Genomic DNA, 17,461 nt, shown 5'->3' on the forward strand with positions numbered 1-17,461 from the left:
GAGGCGGTCCCATTGCTGCACTGCTGCAGGCAGTCTCAGAGTGGAGAACAATACTTAAAACTGAACCGATACAATAAGACACAGCTAAATATATCAGGGAAGATAGACTAAAGGATTCCACCCAAGGCCTGATACCACCAAAGTTGTGACGTTTTGCTATGGGAAAGGCAAACCTGCCAATGCAGGAGAATTCCTTTCTGGCCCTTCAACAGCGACCTTGACGTAGCAGCGCCCGCGTACCAGCGGAGAAAAGGTTAACCTGCAAAAGAAGTCTTAACTGAGGGTGGGTAGGGTGGGAGAAGCTCTGGAGCCAACTGACGATTCCCAGGTAAGGTCCTCCCCCTATTGTGTGGGCAGGTAGTCCCTCCCCCTACCTGGCTCGATCACCTTGGCAACGCCTCCCCAGGCGGGATTGGGCAACTGGCTGAGTTAGGCGGAGACCTTCAGGTATCCCACCTGGGGGGAGGCGAAGCCAAGCCTGTGCCAATAGTGCCACATAGGGTCCAGGGGGCTGCGCGCGACCACGCAAATGGCGCCCCCATTTAATGTGGGGAGCGGTAATTGTGGAATGCTCTGCCCAGGAAGTGGCGCTGTGGGTTAAACCACAGAGCCTAGGACTTGCCGATCAGAAGGTCAGCGGTTCGAATCCCCGTGATGGGATGAGTTCCCGTTGCTCGGTCCCTGCTCCTGCCAACCTAGCAGTTCAAAAGCACGTCAAAGTGCAAGTAGATAAATAGGTACCACTCCGGCGGGAAGGTAAACGGTGTTTCCATACGCTGCTCTAGTTCGCCAGAAGCGGCTTAGTCATGCTGGCCACATGACGCGGAAGCTGTACACCGGCTCCCTCAGCCAATAAAGCGAGATGAGCACTGCAACCCCAGAGTCGGGCACGACTGGACCTAATGGTCAGGGGTCCCTTTACCTTTACCTGCCCAGGAAGGCAAGCCTAACACCATCACTATCCCTGCTTGGTTCCCTAAATCCCCATTCCATCTCCCCCTTCCACTCCAGTACTGGAGCTAGACTGCGTGAAGGACCAGGCAAAATAGAGAGCGAAGCAATACAACAGACATGTCTCCATGCATCAGACCTTACTGGTACGGATGTAAAAAATACAGTAACCGAAACTCAGAGCAGGATCTTACCTAGAACATCGCTATAGAACTGATGCCAGTCTCGATAGAGAACTTGATGGTAGAGGAAATCATTTGAGAGGTAGAAGAGCATGTTTTGGAGTCGCTCCATGAAGGACATCTTGTCTGTTAGCGGCTTCATGCTTGCAGGCACATAGGATGGAGGGGCTGGCAATCCTCCACAAAGACGCTCCACTGTGTTTGCCACAGAGAATCGATAGGTGTATATAAATGGAATCCGGAGTTTCTGAGCCAACAGTTCTGCACAAGGATAGAGTGGGTCTGCAAGGAGAACATCGAATCCAGCTGATTCCATCTTCTCCAGCAGTTTCTCATTCGTCACAGCCATCTGACAGAAAGTTTTCTGCCGATGCATTGTCACAGTTACGATGTCAGACAACTTGTTGAAAAACTCCCAGTAAGATAGTTCATGAGCATCATACGTCATAAAATATACTATGTTCTGCAGCAGATCTTCCATCTCTGCCCTTGAGAATGGAGCGGATATCACTTCTATCTGGAAAGGAGAAGGTTCACTGGGGTCAATTTTCCGGAAGAATGAAGGCAGGAGCACAGTCACTCGGTGGCCTCTGGCTGTGAGCTCATTCGTGATGAATTCCATATTGATCCAGTGGCTGTCGTCTGCCGGCCAGATGAGGACATTCCCACTGGAGGCTGAGTCCCAAAAGAACACCCAAACCACGGAAAACACCAGCAGCCATTTTGCAGCCATTGCATCCTGGCTTTCCCACGCTTGATTCAGAGAGCTCCAAGGTGGTTGTGACAGGCTTGGGCTTATGCAGGGCACTCCTCTAATCTGTGCCTCTCCTCCCTGTTCCACCTTTGCCGTACTTTGGCACAGAGTTCGTCAAAGCAAAGGTGGTTTTCTGCTACAGCAAAATCCTGTTACATAGCATGATCCTGTCAAACGTGAGTTCAATATTGTTACTCCGCCTAGTTACGAAACAGCCTCTCTGTTCAATATACACTTTTGTTTGTCTTACTAGGAATTACTCTCAGGTAACCTCTCTATGGCAGTGTTTCCCAACCTTTTTTGGGCAAAGGCACACTTGTTTCATGAAAAAAATCTCGAGGCACACCACCATGCCAGATGGGGAAAGGTCACTTTTTACTTATGTAAAAAAAAAATAAAAAAATAGTAACAGCATAGAAGGTAATGGTTAGGCTAGCATCCCTCTTCCAAATATGCTAGGTTTTTATTTGCAGGGACTGTTCTACATGGGAAAGCATTCAGCACTGTCATTCTCCCATCTGCCATCTGAATTGGTACTATTCTGGGTCAACTTACTCTGCTGCATGTGTAGATGAAAATGGCACCAAGTGTGGGGGAGGGGGCAGAACAGGTTTCAGATACAGGATATTAAGCATACACGTACTTCAGATTGAACTGGTTGCTTGCTTTGCAAGTTTTCATTTCCCAAATGACTGCCTTGGCAAGCGCAATACCTACCAGGCTCAACGCCGGTCTCGCGCTGCCCCTTCCCGCGCTCTCAAGGACCTGGGAGGAGGAAGGCGTGAAGGGAATCCCGAAGGCGCGAAAATCTCGCGCATGCGCAGGCCTTCCGCCTGCGACAGCCCAGTAGGCCGGCCGAAGCGAGCGGCGATGGGATGTGGGAGGGAGCTCGCTCGCTGCCCCGCGTGTGCCTATGTGGGGCACGTTACAGCCCCGTGACGTCAGCACCACGCAGGCAGCCAGGCAGGCAGACGGCGAGAGCCCCGCGCTGGGCGGCCTCTCCTCGCCGCCGCCGCCCCGCCTCGCCCGCCTCCCTCCCACGGCACACCAGGCAACGTCTCGCGGCACACTAGTGTGCCGCGGAACACCGGTTGGGAAACACTGCTCTATGGGGACGCGGGTGGCGCTGTGGGTTAAACCACAGAGCCTAGGACTTGCTGATCAGAAGGTTGGCGGTTCGAATCCCCGTGACAGGGTGAGCTCCTGTTGCTCGGTCCCTGCTCCTGCCAACCTAGCAGTTCAAAAGCACGTCAAAGTGCAAGTAGATAAATAGGTACCGCTCTGGCGGGAAGGTAAGCAGCGTTTCTGTGCGCTGCTCTGGTTCACCAGAAGTGGCTTAGTCATGCTGGCCACATGACCTGGAAGCTGTACGCCGGCTCCCTCGGCCAGTAAAGCGAGATGAGCACCGCAACCCCAGAGTTAGCCACGACTGGACCTAATGGTCAGAGGTCCTTTCCCTTAACCTCTCTATGTGGTCCATAATATTCTCACACAAAACTTGAAGCAAATGAAATGGTTTTCCTATAAGCACAGGATTGGAGAAACTTTTTTTGCTTGTGGGACCATAGTATCTTCTGGTCAACTGTGAACAGTGGCAGCACTGGTCACCATGCCACAGGGGGCATTGCAGGGCTTTGCAGCTATGGCATAGTGCACATGCAGATGGAAGGTTGGAGGTTTTGATGGATTTTGGCCTCTCGCAGGACGCCGCTGAAATTTGAAAGACCAAAGTCCACACCTACCATAAACATCAGCCTCAAATGCAAAGGTTAAAGAAATTGGAGTTCTTGTTGAAACTGCACTGAAAAGGATATATCAAGAACTCTGGCCAGAAGTTTCAATATAAGGAATAATTCCTACTCAAGAGTTGAAATGAAAAACGTGTGTATTCTGCTAAGAATAACAGTTTGAAGCTAGTAGTAAATTTAAACACAACGTGTAAGTACAATAGTTTTAAAGTAATGGTAAGTTTGGATACAACGTTTAAGTACAGAAATAATGTAGTTTCAAATATGCAGTGATATAGTACAAAGGTACATGAAATACCAGTGCACAACAATTGTTTTATACAAGTCTCAATAGCAGTCAAAAAGAGTCCACATTATATAAAATCAGAATAAAGAATAAAGGATCAAATGGGGCCAAAAAGGAGTATCCGGAGTGTGAATCAGATGTACGACTCAGTAGTAGGTAGATTATGAAGGACGCTTCATCCTTTCACGCTCCACATTTATTGAATAATCTACCGTATGGACAGTACTTAAGACTAAAAAGAAATGCATCGTCCCAACATGACTACAAAATAGCGGCCTACCAACTCACACAGTCTTTATTACAACGAGGATACACATCACGGACTCTTGCTGCGGCTCAAGATAGAGCAGAAATGAAAAACAGGAAAGATCTTCTTGTTATAAAAACCTCGGATAAACCTAGAGAGGATCGTATTTGCACATCACTGCAATTTACACCACATACTTCTAGCATTAAGAAACTCATATATAAACATTGGCATTTGTTATCCAACATCCCAGGATGTCAAAAACCACCTATAATTGGCCTAAAAAACCCAAAATCACTGAGGAATTATTTGGTGAAATCGGACCAACTTTATATTGAAACTTTTGGCCAGAGTTCCTGATATATCCTTTTCTAATGCAAAGGTACCTGCCATTTTCAAAGAAAATAGTTGATATTTAACAAAGTCCTGCCAGAGCAGACTCACTGATATTAAAGAATCTAAGGTAGTCTGTCATGTCCATTAATCTCAATAGGTCTACTCTGAGTAGGGCTAGGTCTAAAAATCTCTGGCAACCCAATATCCTTTGTTGCTGAGGTGCTAGGGCCATTCCCAGTGGCTCTGATGACCTCTAAAGCCTACAATTAGACACATAGAGAGTGTTTCTTGCATACACAGGTGGGGAGATGCATGCCAAGACAGAGTAAAGATGGCTATTGGCCAAGACGACATTCTCCTGCAGTTTTGTGCATGAGGATGCATTCTCTGTGGTGCTAGTGGTTAAATGAATCAGTGTCAACTGCTAAGGAATGCTGTGCAAGGAACAAGATTATGTGGGTAGTCGGTTTCACAAGGCAAGTCTTGTATTGTCTCCAGTTAGTTACATCAATAGGGCTAGGGGTTGTTGTTTAGTCATTTAGCCATGTCCAACTCTTCGTGACTCCATGGACCAGAGCACGCCAGGCACTTCTGTCTTCCACTGCCTCCAGCAGTTTGGTCAAACTCATGCTGGTAGCTTTGAGAACACTGCCCAACCACCTCATCCTCTGTCGTCCTCTTCTCCTTGTGCCCTCAATCTTCCCCAACATCAGGGTCTTTTCCAGGGAGTCTTCTCAGGAGGTGGCCAAAGTATTGGAGTCTCAGCTTCAGGACCTGTCCTTCCAGAGAGCACTCAGGGCTGACCTCCTTAAGAGCTAGGGCTAGGGGTAGTCTTGGGTGAAGAAATGTCAAGGGTAAGGATTCACTCCTGCTCTCAGAGAACCTAAGCCTCCCTCACCTGGGGTGATGCCTCTGACAGAGAAGGAAGCAGCAGTGGCAGGCTGCCCCCCTGGACCTGTAAAGATGAGCAGGTCCTCAGGCAATGGGAGGTTGCTCACTGCTGGGCTGTCAAGTACAGGAAAATCCTGGCTGGCTCATAAGAGCACCCCTCTTTCTACCTTGTCTTGAGCTTAGCACCTTCCAGCTCAGGCTAGGTGTCTTTCCTCCTCCTGTCCACAGCAGCACCTCCTGTGTTCTTATACGCTCCACCTCCTGTGCCTCATCAGACCACTGAAAATGGTCCTGACTTCACCAGTCTACCATTCCCCCTCACCCCATCAGAGTGCTTTGTGGATCCAGCCAGCAGCTAGGCCATAGCTGTCAACTTTCAGATTTGAAAATAAGGGATCAGCAGCCTCAAAAATAAGGGATCAGCAGCCTCACCTGCCCCGGGGATGGTCTACGGGATATCTAACAATCCGGGATAGCAGCGGGAAGCAGCGGGAAACGGCGCTGGAATAAGGGAATTTCCCACAAAAAAAGGGAAGGTTGACAGCTATGAGCTAGGCAGGATCGCCGTAGGGGGTTGCACAAGCAGGTAGGGATGTTTGACAGTCTCATTTGGTCCATGTGGACCAAACCAATTCACACTTTCACAAACCACTGTACAGAATGGAACAGAACAGCTAGAGTCAGATATCACACCTCTCAGAATTTCATCATGTAGTTTTTGGCTCAAGCAAGGCATAAAATAGTTGTTTTTCAATTGTAGCCCAAAACGTGGGCAACGGATACAGGAAATATAAGCAGACGTTATATGAAATATGGTAAAAACGTGCATCTCTGCTTGCATTTTAGTGTGATATATCCACAAATTAGCCAAAAAGAATAACTTACATTTCTGCACTGTTCTTCTACAAAGTGGGGAGGCAGAGTTCAATCGTAGCATCAGAAAGAGATGTACAGGTAAGGGGAGCTGAAACACCTCTTTCCCTTACACGAGCTTCATACCCCATGCTCAGTTGCCTAAATTCTGCTTTCCCTGCCATCTCCCACCTCAATACTGGAGCTGGACTGGGTGATGGACCAGGCAAAAAAGAGGAAAACCACAGCACAGAAATGTGTATGTGAAACAACACTTTTTGATGTTGATGTCAAAAATACAATGACCCGAACGAGGAGCGAGCTCTTACCTAGAACACCACTATAGAACTCATCCCAGCCTTTATATTGAACGTGCTGGAATAAGAAATCTTGGAAGAGGTAAAAGAGCATGTTTCGGACCCGCTCTGTGAAGGACATCCTGTCTGTTAGTTCCCCTGTGCTAGCAGGCACATAGGATGGAGGAGCTGGCATACATCCACATAGACGCTCCACTGTGTTTCCAAAAGAGAATCGATAGGTGTATATAAATGGAATCCGTAGCTTCTGAGCCAACAGTTCTGCACAAGGAATGAGTGGATCTGCAAGCAGAACGTCGAAACCAGCTGATTCCATCTTCTCCAGCAGTTTCTCATTTGTCACAGCTATATGACAGACAGTTTTGTATCGACCCATCACGTGTGTTACTAAGGCAGTCAACTTGCTGAAAAATTCCCAGGAAGAAAGTTCTCGGATCCCATAAGTGCATAGATGTATGTAATCCTGCAGGAGACCTTCCATCTCTGCCTTTGAGAATGGAGCAGAAATCACTTCTATCGGGAAAGGGGAAGGTTCACTGGGGTCAATTATCCGGAAGAATGAAGGCAGGAGCACAGTCACTCGGTGGCCTCTGTCTGTGAGCTCATTCATGATGAATTTCAAATTGATCCAGTGGCTGTCGTCTGCCGGCCAGATGAGGACATTCCCACTGGAGGCTGAGTCCCAAAAGAACACCCAAACCACAGAAAACACCAGCAGCCATTTTGCTGCCATTGTGTCCTTGCTTTTCTCCACTAGATTCAGGGTGATCAAAGGTTACTGTGACAGGCTGGGCTTGTTCAGAGCACTCCTGAATTTCACTGCTCTCCACCCTGCTTAAACTTTGCCGTTCTTTGGCACAGAGGCTTTCCAAGAAAGGTTCTCTGCCGCAGGAAAATCCTGCTGGGGATAACATAGCATAGTTCTTTCGAAATCCGGACTCCTCCTACAGCAAGTAACAAAACAGGTTCTCTGCTCAGTGGACAAGTTTGTTTATTTCTCCAGGAATAACTCTGAATGAGTCATCCAATGGCTTCAGCTGAACTCTCCATATGGCCCATAATATTCACACCTAGAGCTCAAAGCATATGAAATTGTTTGCCTGTAACTCAGGAGTGGAGAAACCGCAATACTTAAGACATAATATTGACATGGCGGCAAGGGGAAAGTTGTGGCAAGTAGATATGAAATTTACTGCCTGTTACACATTAAAGGAAAACTATTTGGAAATGATATACAGATGGTATTTAACACCTAATAAACTGGCTGAGATGTACAAGACTGTATCAAGTAAATGTTGGAAATGCAAACAGTCCAAAGGGTTGTTTTTTTCATACGTGGTGGACTTGTAAAAAAGCAACAGGCTTTTGGGAAATAATACACAATGATACACAATTTTACTAAAAAAATTCCTTCCAGTAGCACCTTAAAGACCAACTAAGTTAGTTCTTGGTATGAGCTTTCGTGTGCATGCACACTTCTTCAGATACCCCTCTTTAGATTATTCTTCAGAATGCACACTTCTTCAGATACCCCAGATGTATCTGAAGAAGTGTGCATGCACACGAAAGCTCATACCAAGAACTAACTTAGTTGGTCTTTAAGGTGCTACTGGAAGGAATTTTTTTATTTTGACTATGGCAGACCAACACGGCTACCTATCTGTAACACAATTTTACGTCATAGTTGTAGCGCCCCCTGCAGCGCTCCTGAGGCTCCGCACCCAGCCCCATATCCACCTCTGAGCAACCATGGTGTTGTAAACAAAAATTGCACATTCCTATCACAATGGTCAGCCTAGGAGAGGTCCTGGCATGTCAATAATAATAATAATAATAATAATAATAATAATAATAATAATAATAATAATAATAATAATAATAATAATAATAATTTATTTATACCCCGCCCATCTGGCTGGGTTTCCCCAGCCACTCTGGGCGGCTTCCAACTGAATATTAAAAACAGTACAGCTTCAAACATTAAAAACTTCCCTATCTCAATATCTGCTGTTCGTGGGAGACAGCTCTGTGGGTTGGGTCAGACCCCTGCTGCACCACTGATCACAGCAGCGGGATAATTGTATCATCTCTTTTTTTCATTCCATCACTGTGTTGTTAGAACTGGAAAATAAATAGCTGACTGCAGCAGAATAGTGATAAGAAGCTCAGGGTATGTGGGGTCAAGGGGGCATACAACGTATGCCAACTGCAACAGGAATTAATTCTGCTGATAAGATAACAATCCTCAGATTTGCACAGGAGCCAATGGGAGTTGAAGAAACCCTGCAAAGTGCAGGATGGAGCCCAAGATACACACACCCAACTTTTTGGAGGCCTGTTCACAAGCCATCAGGAATGGTTATATAAACTGTTGTCCCCGCTGCAAAGCAGATCAAGTAAACACCAGACCATTTGAAACAAAGCCTGCATGTGAACTTCAGTGTCAAATTCCTGTGTGTGTAATTTGCTTACGGAACCTGAGCTTCGGCTATTTGTAAAAATAATCTAATTACCAGAAAGCATGGGGGTCAAGGGGGTTGTGATGTAAGCAAGTCTCCAGGCACAAAGAAATCTTTGTACCTGCTGAGATATTGAGATGGCTCATACTGTCTTTTATTCCCTTTAAAAAAAAAAAAAAGCTGTTAGGTAAGTCTGCCACATGAAGTGTGTTCAGAACATAATAGAACATACGTACAGTTTAGGGGCATTTTCATTTAGTCCTCCCTCTATTGTTGCAGATTTGCAGAGAAGAAATGAAGCCAAGGTGTTGAGATCTGGCAAAAGAATTTCCCTGACAGATGCTGAATGGATAAAGTGTTGACCTCGGGCCAGGAAGTGTCGGTTCCAAATCCTCATTCACACATGAAGCAAACTGAGGAGCCTTGGCAAGGAAATAAGTGCCGCTCCAGTCTGTTGGTTTTGTATAAGAACCAGAAGATGTGCATCTAGCCTCACATTGTTGGGGAGGTGGAAATAATAATCTACAAACGCCCACCCCACAAAATACAAAAAAAAAAGTTACGTTAAGACTTAACTGAGTTAAGACAGGAGGGACATAGATCCTCTTAAAGGACGTTGGATAAACTTAGAATGAGAAATGTTCTCTGTAATGAAACTACTAGTGTAATATTAAGGAAATATTAAGAGATGTTGGAAAGAAAGTAATTGGCTTTTGCAGAAAGGTTAAATATGGTTAAGATTTTAGAACTTTTAGAGATCTGAGGATAAGATAAAATCAATGAAATTATCGTAGAAAAGGAGTGGCTGAGTAATAAGGTGAAATAAGAATTTGCAAGAACGGTTTGATTATAAATGAAAATATGAAGTAATATTATATGAGGATATATAATTAAGGGTAAGATAAAAGGGTACGAATTTGCTGAATAATTTTTTTAATGGAATACAAAGAGGGAGGTGAGAGGAAGTCAGGAAAATAAGTAAGAGAATGGTAGAAATTGAAAGGAGGGATTTTTATTTGTGGTTTTTTTATTCTTTTTTGGTCTTTGCTTTTAGGTGGAATTTTTGGCTTTGGGGTTTTTTTGTGTTTATTTCTTCACCGTTTGTTGCTATGTTATGCTTTCTTTTTTTTGTTGATGTCCTTTGTAACCTTTTTTCTTGTAAAAACTTAATAAAATATTATTTAAAAAAAATAGATCCTCTTAAACTGGCCTATGGGGCTTCCCCCCAAAAGCCAAAAAGTGACTCTGAGGAATCATCATGTGAGCATGCCATAATGGTTATGTTTAGTGTCCTAACTCCCTCCCCCTTCTTTCCTAACCTTTATGATCAAGGAGAAAAGGCCCTGAAACGTGTGTGTGATTTCTAGTTTTAATAGAAAGTTAGATTAGCCTCAACCAGAGCCAGGGTCTTTTCAACACTGGCCCCAGCCTGTTGGAACGCTCTGCCTCATGAGACCAGGGCCCTGCAGGATCTTATTTCTTTCCACAGGGCCTGCAAGACAGAGTTGTTCCACATGGCCTTTGGCTTGGAGCCAGTTTGATTCCCTCCCTCTCTTTCTTTTTTCTTTTCCTCCTGTGATGAGGCTACATTTTAATATTTTAATGTTTCAATATTTTAATGTTGTATTTTAATTTTGTTTTTAAGTTGTATTCATTCAACTTGTTTTTATTATTGCTTGTTAGGTGCCCTGAGCCCGGCCTTGGCTGGGGAGGGCGGGGTATAAATAAAAATTACAGTGGTGCCCCGCAAGACGAACGCCTCGCGAGACGAAAAACTCGCAAAACGAAAGGTTTTTTCGTTTTCGAGTTGCTTCGCAAGACGAAATTCCATATGGGCTTGCTTCACAAAACGAAGCTTGCCCCGCAAGCTCCGGGGATAGCGGGAAGCGCAGCGCGTCGTCCCCGCTGTCCCCGGACCTCTTTTGAAGCAAGGGGCGGCGCGGAGAAGATCGCTTCTCCCCGTTGCCAGCCCCACAAGCTCCGGGGACAGAGGGGAAGGCGCAGCGCCTTCCCCTCTCTCCCCGGACCCCTTTTGAACCAAGGGGCGGCAAGGGGGAGAAGCGATCTTCTCCCCTCCGCCCCTTGCTTCAAAAGAGGAGACAGAGCGGCGCTTCCCCTCTGTCCCCGGACGGTCTCCATAGGAACGCATTGATTGATTTTCAATGCATTCCTATGGGAAACCGTGCTTCGCAAGACGAAAAACTCGCAAGAAGAAAAAACTTGCAGAACGAATTAATTTCGTCTTGCGAGGCACCACTGTATTATTATTATTATTAATAATAATAATAATCTGCACATCTTCTTGATCAGCTGCTGGCAACAACTCCTGGCACCACCTAAGATATCAGGAAGGACGTCAAGGGAAGTAGGGAACTCCAGCAGAGCTATGAGGAATCTGCAGCTTCTAGGGTTGGGGTGAGGGAAGGGTGGTCTTCCAGAAGTTGCTGACTTGCAACTCCTATCATCACTGACCACTGGGCATGCTGGCTAGGTAAGGCCTGGTGCGACTTGCAATCCAGCAACTTTTGGACTCCACAGATCCACCCCCCTCTGCACGCTAGAGCTACTCCTCATACTTTGGGCTCTTTGAGCCCCTTGAAAGCAAAGCTACAGTGCAATCTTAAACATGTCTGCTCAGAAGTAAGCTCTGCTGGATTCAAGGGGGTTTATGATCAGGTAGGTGGAGTGAGGGGGACGCAGGTGGCGCTGTGGGTTAAACCACAGAGCCTAGGACTTGCCGATCAGAAGGTCAGCGGTTTGAATCCCCGTGACGGGGTGAGCTCCCATTGCTCGGTCCCTGCTCCTGCCAACCTAGCAGTTCGAAAGCACGTCAAAGTGCAATTAGATAAATAGGTACCACTCCAGCGGGAAAGTAATCGGCGTTTCCCTGCGCTGCTCTGGTTTCGCCAGAAGCAGCTTAGTCATGCTGGCCACATGACCCGGAAGCTGCACGCCGGCTCCCTCGGCCAGTAAAGCGAGATGAGCGCCGCAACCCCAGAGTCAGACACGACTGGACCTAATGGTCAGGGGTCCCTTTACCTTTACCTTAGATGGAGTGAGGGTTGCTGCGGAATTTGAAAAGATATATACTGTATAGAGACAAGGGATTTGGAAGGTAGTCAGGGTGTGGGGTGACAAGAAAAGGGTGGCTTTAGCGAGGTGTGCTGGGAAAAAGAAGAAGGGGAAAGATCAAAGACTGGGCTCCATCTTGGGAAGGCTCTCTGAAGGCAGGGGCGTAGGAAGGGGGGCGGGTCGTCCCAGTGCCACCATGGAGGGGGGTTGACAAATTATCAAGGAACAATTACTGCCCTACTAGGGTGGTTCATAACAAACCTTTTTTGAAAATGCTGCTCCAAAGGTCTTATCTTACTACACTAGGGATTATATACAGTGGTGCCCCGCAAGACGAATGCCTCGCAAGACGGAAAACTCGCTAGACGAAAGAGTTTTCCGTTTTGGAGGTGCTTCGCAAAACGAATTTCCTATGGGCTTGCTTCGCAAGACGACAATGTCTTGCGAGTTCCTGCTGGTTTTTTTTCCTTCCCCCCCTTTTTCTAAGCCGCTAAGCCGCTTATCAGCTGATCCGATCAGCAGATAAACCGCTAAAAGCCGCTAAAAGCCGCTAATAGCGCTAATCCGCTAATCCGTCAATGGGCTTGCTTCGCAAGACGAAAAAACCGCTAGACGAAGAGAATCACAGAACAGATTCTTTTCGTCTTGTGAGGCACCACTGTAGCTATATATGTTTACTTGGCTGTTTTCCTATGTCTTGAAGGCTGAAATTTCAATTCAGTGGAGCTGGGTCAAGATATTAACTGATATGTTTATTTTGTTTTGGTAAACCACTTTGCAGGTTTTTTTTAAATAAATTTTATTAAAGAAATAAACAATAAATAAAATAACACAAGCCAAAACACAATCCATCCTGTAGATTTAAGTATCTGTTCACAGTCGCCTACTTGTTGTCAGAGGTCCAGAATCCACATTCCTTTGTAAGATAATATGAAATAACGTAAAACCATTTTTGCAGGCAAATGATAATAATAATAAATCAATGGGGGGACAACAGTAAATTATCCACACCGAGTACCACCTGACCTTCCTACACCTCTGTCTGAAGGCTGGCTGGGAGAGATCCCTTTGACTCCAATGCTGCACTGCTGTGGGGAACAAGCCCTGTTTGAGATGTTGCAATATCTGGAATCCCTCCTAAGGTATTAAGGAGGAACAGAAGTAGAACAGAAGACAGAGCAACTCAGTGAAGCAATAAAAGAGCAAAGTAGGTGAGATCTGCTACTCCTTCCATTACAGGTGGCCAGACTACCTGGCTTGGTAGTGTCTACCTCCAACTGATAGTGGCTCCACGAAGCCTCAGGATGAGGCCTTTCCAGTCCTGCAACCTGGGTCCCCCTTTTTATTGGCTATGCCAAGGACTGCTCCAAAAACCCTCTTCATTTTCGGAGCAGCTGCTCTACCAAATAATAGTGCTTTGAGGAGGAGGAGGAGAAACAAAAACAGGCTTACCTAAAACCTGACTGTAATAAGAGTCCCATTCTCCCCAGTAGGTCTGGAAAACATAATCCTGCAGGTGGTAAGATATCAAATTTTTCACCCTTTCCCCAAACGACAATCTGTCCGTGAGCTCAGACAGAGTAGCAGGAACGTACGAAGGAGGGGAGGGTATTTTCCCACAGTGTCTCTCCACCGTTGAGGCCGGAGTGAAGCGTAGGGTGTACACAAATGGGATGTCCAATTTCACAGCAATCAGGTCACCACACATTGTCACAGGGTCCACAAGGAGTACGTCGTATTGGCTCTTTGTCAGCCGGGCCATCAGTTCCTGGTTGGCCAACACCCCTTCGCACATTTGCCTGTTCAGCACGACTGCTTTCTCCATCAGTTTCCCCAGCTCTTGGTAGAACCTGTGGAAGGTCAGCGTGGTGGGCATATGGTTGAACCACAACATTATGATGTCCCTGAGAAAGGCTTCGAAGTCGCTCGTTACGAAGGGCACAGGGTAAACCTCAAATGTGGCACCTGATACATCATCGCTGGGTTCGATGGAGATGGCACCTGTAGGAACTAAGATGCTGACATTGTGACCTCTGTGCAGCAGTTCTTGAATGATGACCTTAACGTTGAGCCAATGGCTGGCTTCTGCTGGCCAAATAAGCACATTCCCACAGAAGACGTTTCCCACTAGGGTGACCTGAAGTATTACCAGATGGATTACAATCGCTCTTGCTGAGATGGAGGTCATGATGTGCTTTTGTTGCATAGTTATGTTTTCTTCTTCAATAATTCCCCAACAGAGCAGCGTTATTCAGCATTCCACTTCTCTGGGGAAACCTTCTGTCTCATACTCTCCTTCACTTTTGATCAAAGGTGTTTAACGTTTATAAAGTCTCTAACAGGAATGCTGCTGTTGTTGAAGAAGAAGCTAAAATGACAAAAGGCAGAAGGGTCATTTTTTTCACCTATTCTGCACAACTAAAACCAATGCATATTTCACCCATCTTAATATATACAGTGGTACCTCGGGATGCGAACGGGATCCGTTCCAGAGCCCCGTTCGCATGTAGAAGCAAACGTAACTAGCGATGGCACGTCTGCACACGCGTGCGTCGCTTTTCGTCACTTCTACGCATGCGCATGATGTCATTTTGAGCATCTGCGCGAGCAGCAAAACCCAGAAGTAACACGCTACATTACTTCCTGGTTGCCGCAGAGCGCAACTTGAATGCACTCAACATGAAGCATATTCAACCCGAGGTATGACTGTATATGGGTGGCCAAAAACCACCAACATTTAATTTTGGGCAATATTTAGTGAAGGGGGAGAGTGATTTCAGGCCCCCAAGCAAACAGCTATTCAATCCACCATTAAACAACCAAAAACTCATAAACACAAATTGACAGTTGAAACAAAAATGTAACCAGATAAAAATCTAAGGAAGGAGATGAAGAGCAGCGGCTATTTTGCTTTATAATACGAACAAACTAATGCAGAGGGACGCGGGTGGCGCTGTGGGTAAAACCTGAGTGCCTAGGACTTGCTGATCGTAAGGTCGGTGGTTCGAATCCCCGCGGCGGGGTGAGCTCCCGTCGTTTGGTCCCAGCTCCTGCCCACCTAGCAGTTCAAAAGCACCTCTAAGTGCAAGTAGATAAATAGGGACCACTTTATAGCGGGAAGGTAAACAGCATTTCCGTGTGCGGCGCTGGTGCTGGCTCGCCAGATGCAGCTTCGTCACGCTGGCCACGTGACCCGGAAGTGTCTCCGGACAGCGCTGGCTCCTGGCTTCTTGAGCGAGATGAACGCGCAACCCTAGAGTCGGTCACGACTGGCCCTGTCGGGCAGGGGTACCTTTACCTTTACCTTAATGCAGTCACAGGTGTTACCACAGTAACTGTATCCTCACATCTTCAGCATCGTGGGGCATACAAGAAAGCTTTTCCCTGTGGATCTCAGGGAAGCGGGAAGCACAGATGGGAAGAGAGGCCCACCAAGGCTTTAGCCTTTCATGTATGGTTTTGATGTTCATTCCCAGCACTTGGAAATGGGCTCTGATGCTAATCGGAAACCGGAGCAGCTGAGCTGGAAATCCTTCTGACAATGTGCCCCCGTCAAGAAGTGAGCCACAACATTCTACGCTGGTAGCAACTCTCAGACCACCTTCAGCGGTTTGCATCGATCAGCATCCATACTTACCTCTTTCCCTCCCAAACTCACAGATGCAGAGGAGTGTGGGCTGTCGCGACCGTTCCAGTTTCAGGAGCTGTTTTTATGTAGCCAGGATACCGATCTATGTTGCCAGGTGAACGTAATCATGTGCACGAGAAATGCCGGATTGAATTTGTAGGCATTATTCTGCTAAGAAGACGATAACCCAATCTTTCAAGATGCCAATGCAAGATTAGGAAACTGGCTAAACAGGAGTTATTATCAATACAACAGGAAATTAACCATCATGTCTTATAGCATCTGTTAGGACTTCATGGGGAGCTTTTAATGTCTGGTGTTTCATAGTTATTATTATTTTTAAAAAATATTCTGAATGCCTAAGTAATAAATTATCATCATCATGATGATAATAATGATAAACCAGATCAATGGTGCCCCATTGACACCTACCTGGTCTTCTCCTTTCCAGATTCAGCAGTCTTCTGCATGGAGTAAAGGAAAAGAAGCTTAAATAAGATTTGTTTTGAATAGAGGTATTAAATGGAAAGAGAGAAATGTGAGAATTGGACAGGACATTCCCCTGGCATGTTCAGGGGAATAATGTAGGGACTGATGGAGAGCGTGGTAGCAATGCTATTTGATTTCACATAAACCTTACCAGATGAACAAAGGTTAATCCGACAGGTCTTTGATGCCCAGAACTGAAAGCAGGTAGTCAAAACTTTTCACATAGGAAGGTCCAGAATTAACTCCTGCAGTACCCTGAATGATAAAGGACGTATTGCACTGAATACAAACTGGTTTAATAGACAGGAGCTGTCTCAGTTAATAAGTCCTGATCAAACTTATATCTTCACCACAACACAGTGTGTGAGATGTTCTTGAGTAGAGCATTGGAAGGGTTTATTTTAGGAATGGTGTGGCAGCTGCAATGACTGAAAGCATCTTGGCAATCTGAAGTGCATGGATGACAAAAACCTGAACAACTTCCCATATCACCTTGAAATATACTCGGAGTCAAGAGTGGATTTCATGCTCTTTATTCAGCTCATAGTGGTGAGGAGGAATGGAAGTTCCCCCAGAATGTCTGCTTTATATACATTATTTACACAATGGGCCCCACATGATTGGCTAATTCCGGGATTCTCCTGTAGGCCAATCAGGTTGCGGATTCACTTCCACCTGGAGCTGGATTGGGTGGCTCCTGTGGACCAATCAGACTGCTGCATTCTGGACCCTATTGTTCTAGGACCAGTCAGACTGCTGCCTTTTGGATCCTATTCAACTCAGTACATAACACACCTGTTCCAACTTTCTTGCAACAGGATTTTCTTGGGGATGGATCCAGCGGCCTGCAGTTGGTAAAAAGCCCATGAGATTTGACAATGTGATGCACCATGTTTCAAAAACAAATCTACGATCTAAGGGGAGCCAAACTAGCCATTAGTGAAATGTCTTTTAAAAAATTACTGGCTGGTTTGTTTTTGTTTGTTTTTCGGTGAAAGCAGTGCTTGGGAATGGGAGCCTCACCTCTTCACTTTTCACCCCATCAGAACTGAGATCACCACCCCTTGGTACGAATAGGAGTCTTAGGGGTAAATACAGTGGTGCCTCGCAAGACGAAAAGAATTCGTTCCGCGAGTCTTTTCGTCTTGCGATGTTTTTCGTCTTGCGAAGCACGGTCTGTCACAACTGCGCCTCTTCAAGTGGCTTTTTTAAAAAAGCGCAAGACGTTTTCGTCTTGTGAAGCAAGCCC

General features: G+C 46.0%; 1 protein-coding gene across 4 annotated transcripts in view; it reads right to left on the reverse strand.

The window, feature by feature from the left end:
- The window catches only part of LOC308571111 (UDP-glucuronosyltransferase 2A2-like), a 35,307-nt gene extending 20,991 nt beyond the window's left edge, over window positions 1–14,316 (reverse strand). The window contains exon 1 of one of the 4 annotated variants that reach the window (XM_081166513.1): window positions 13,548–14,316. In XM_081166513.1, coding sequence (XP_081022639.1) covers window positions 13,548–14,301 — 754 coding nt within the window. In that variant the 5' untranslated portion in view covers window positions 14,302–14,316. Of the gene's footprint in view, window positions 1–1,145; window positions 1,882–6,280; window positions 6,348–6,576; window positions 7,388–13,547 lie in introns of those variants that run through there. The other 3 variants (XM_081166510.1, XM_081166512.1, XM_081166511.1) reach the window with 3 other exon arrangements.
- Window positions 14,317–17,461: the final 3,145 nt, after the last annotated feature.

This window comes from Podarcis bocagei, assembly GCF_964188305.1.
Source record: "Podarcis bocagei genome assembly, chromosome: 13".
In the NCBI taxonomy this organism is placed as follows: domain Eukaryota; kingdom Metazoa; phylum Chordata; class Lepidosauria; order Squamata; family Lacertidae; genus Podarcis; species Podarcis bocagei.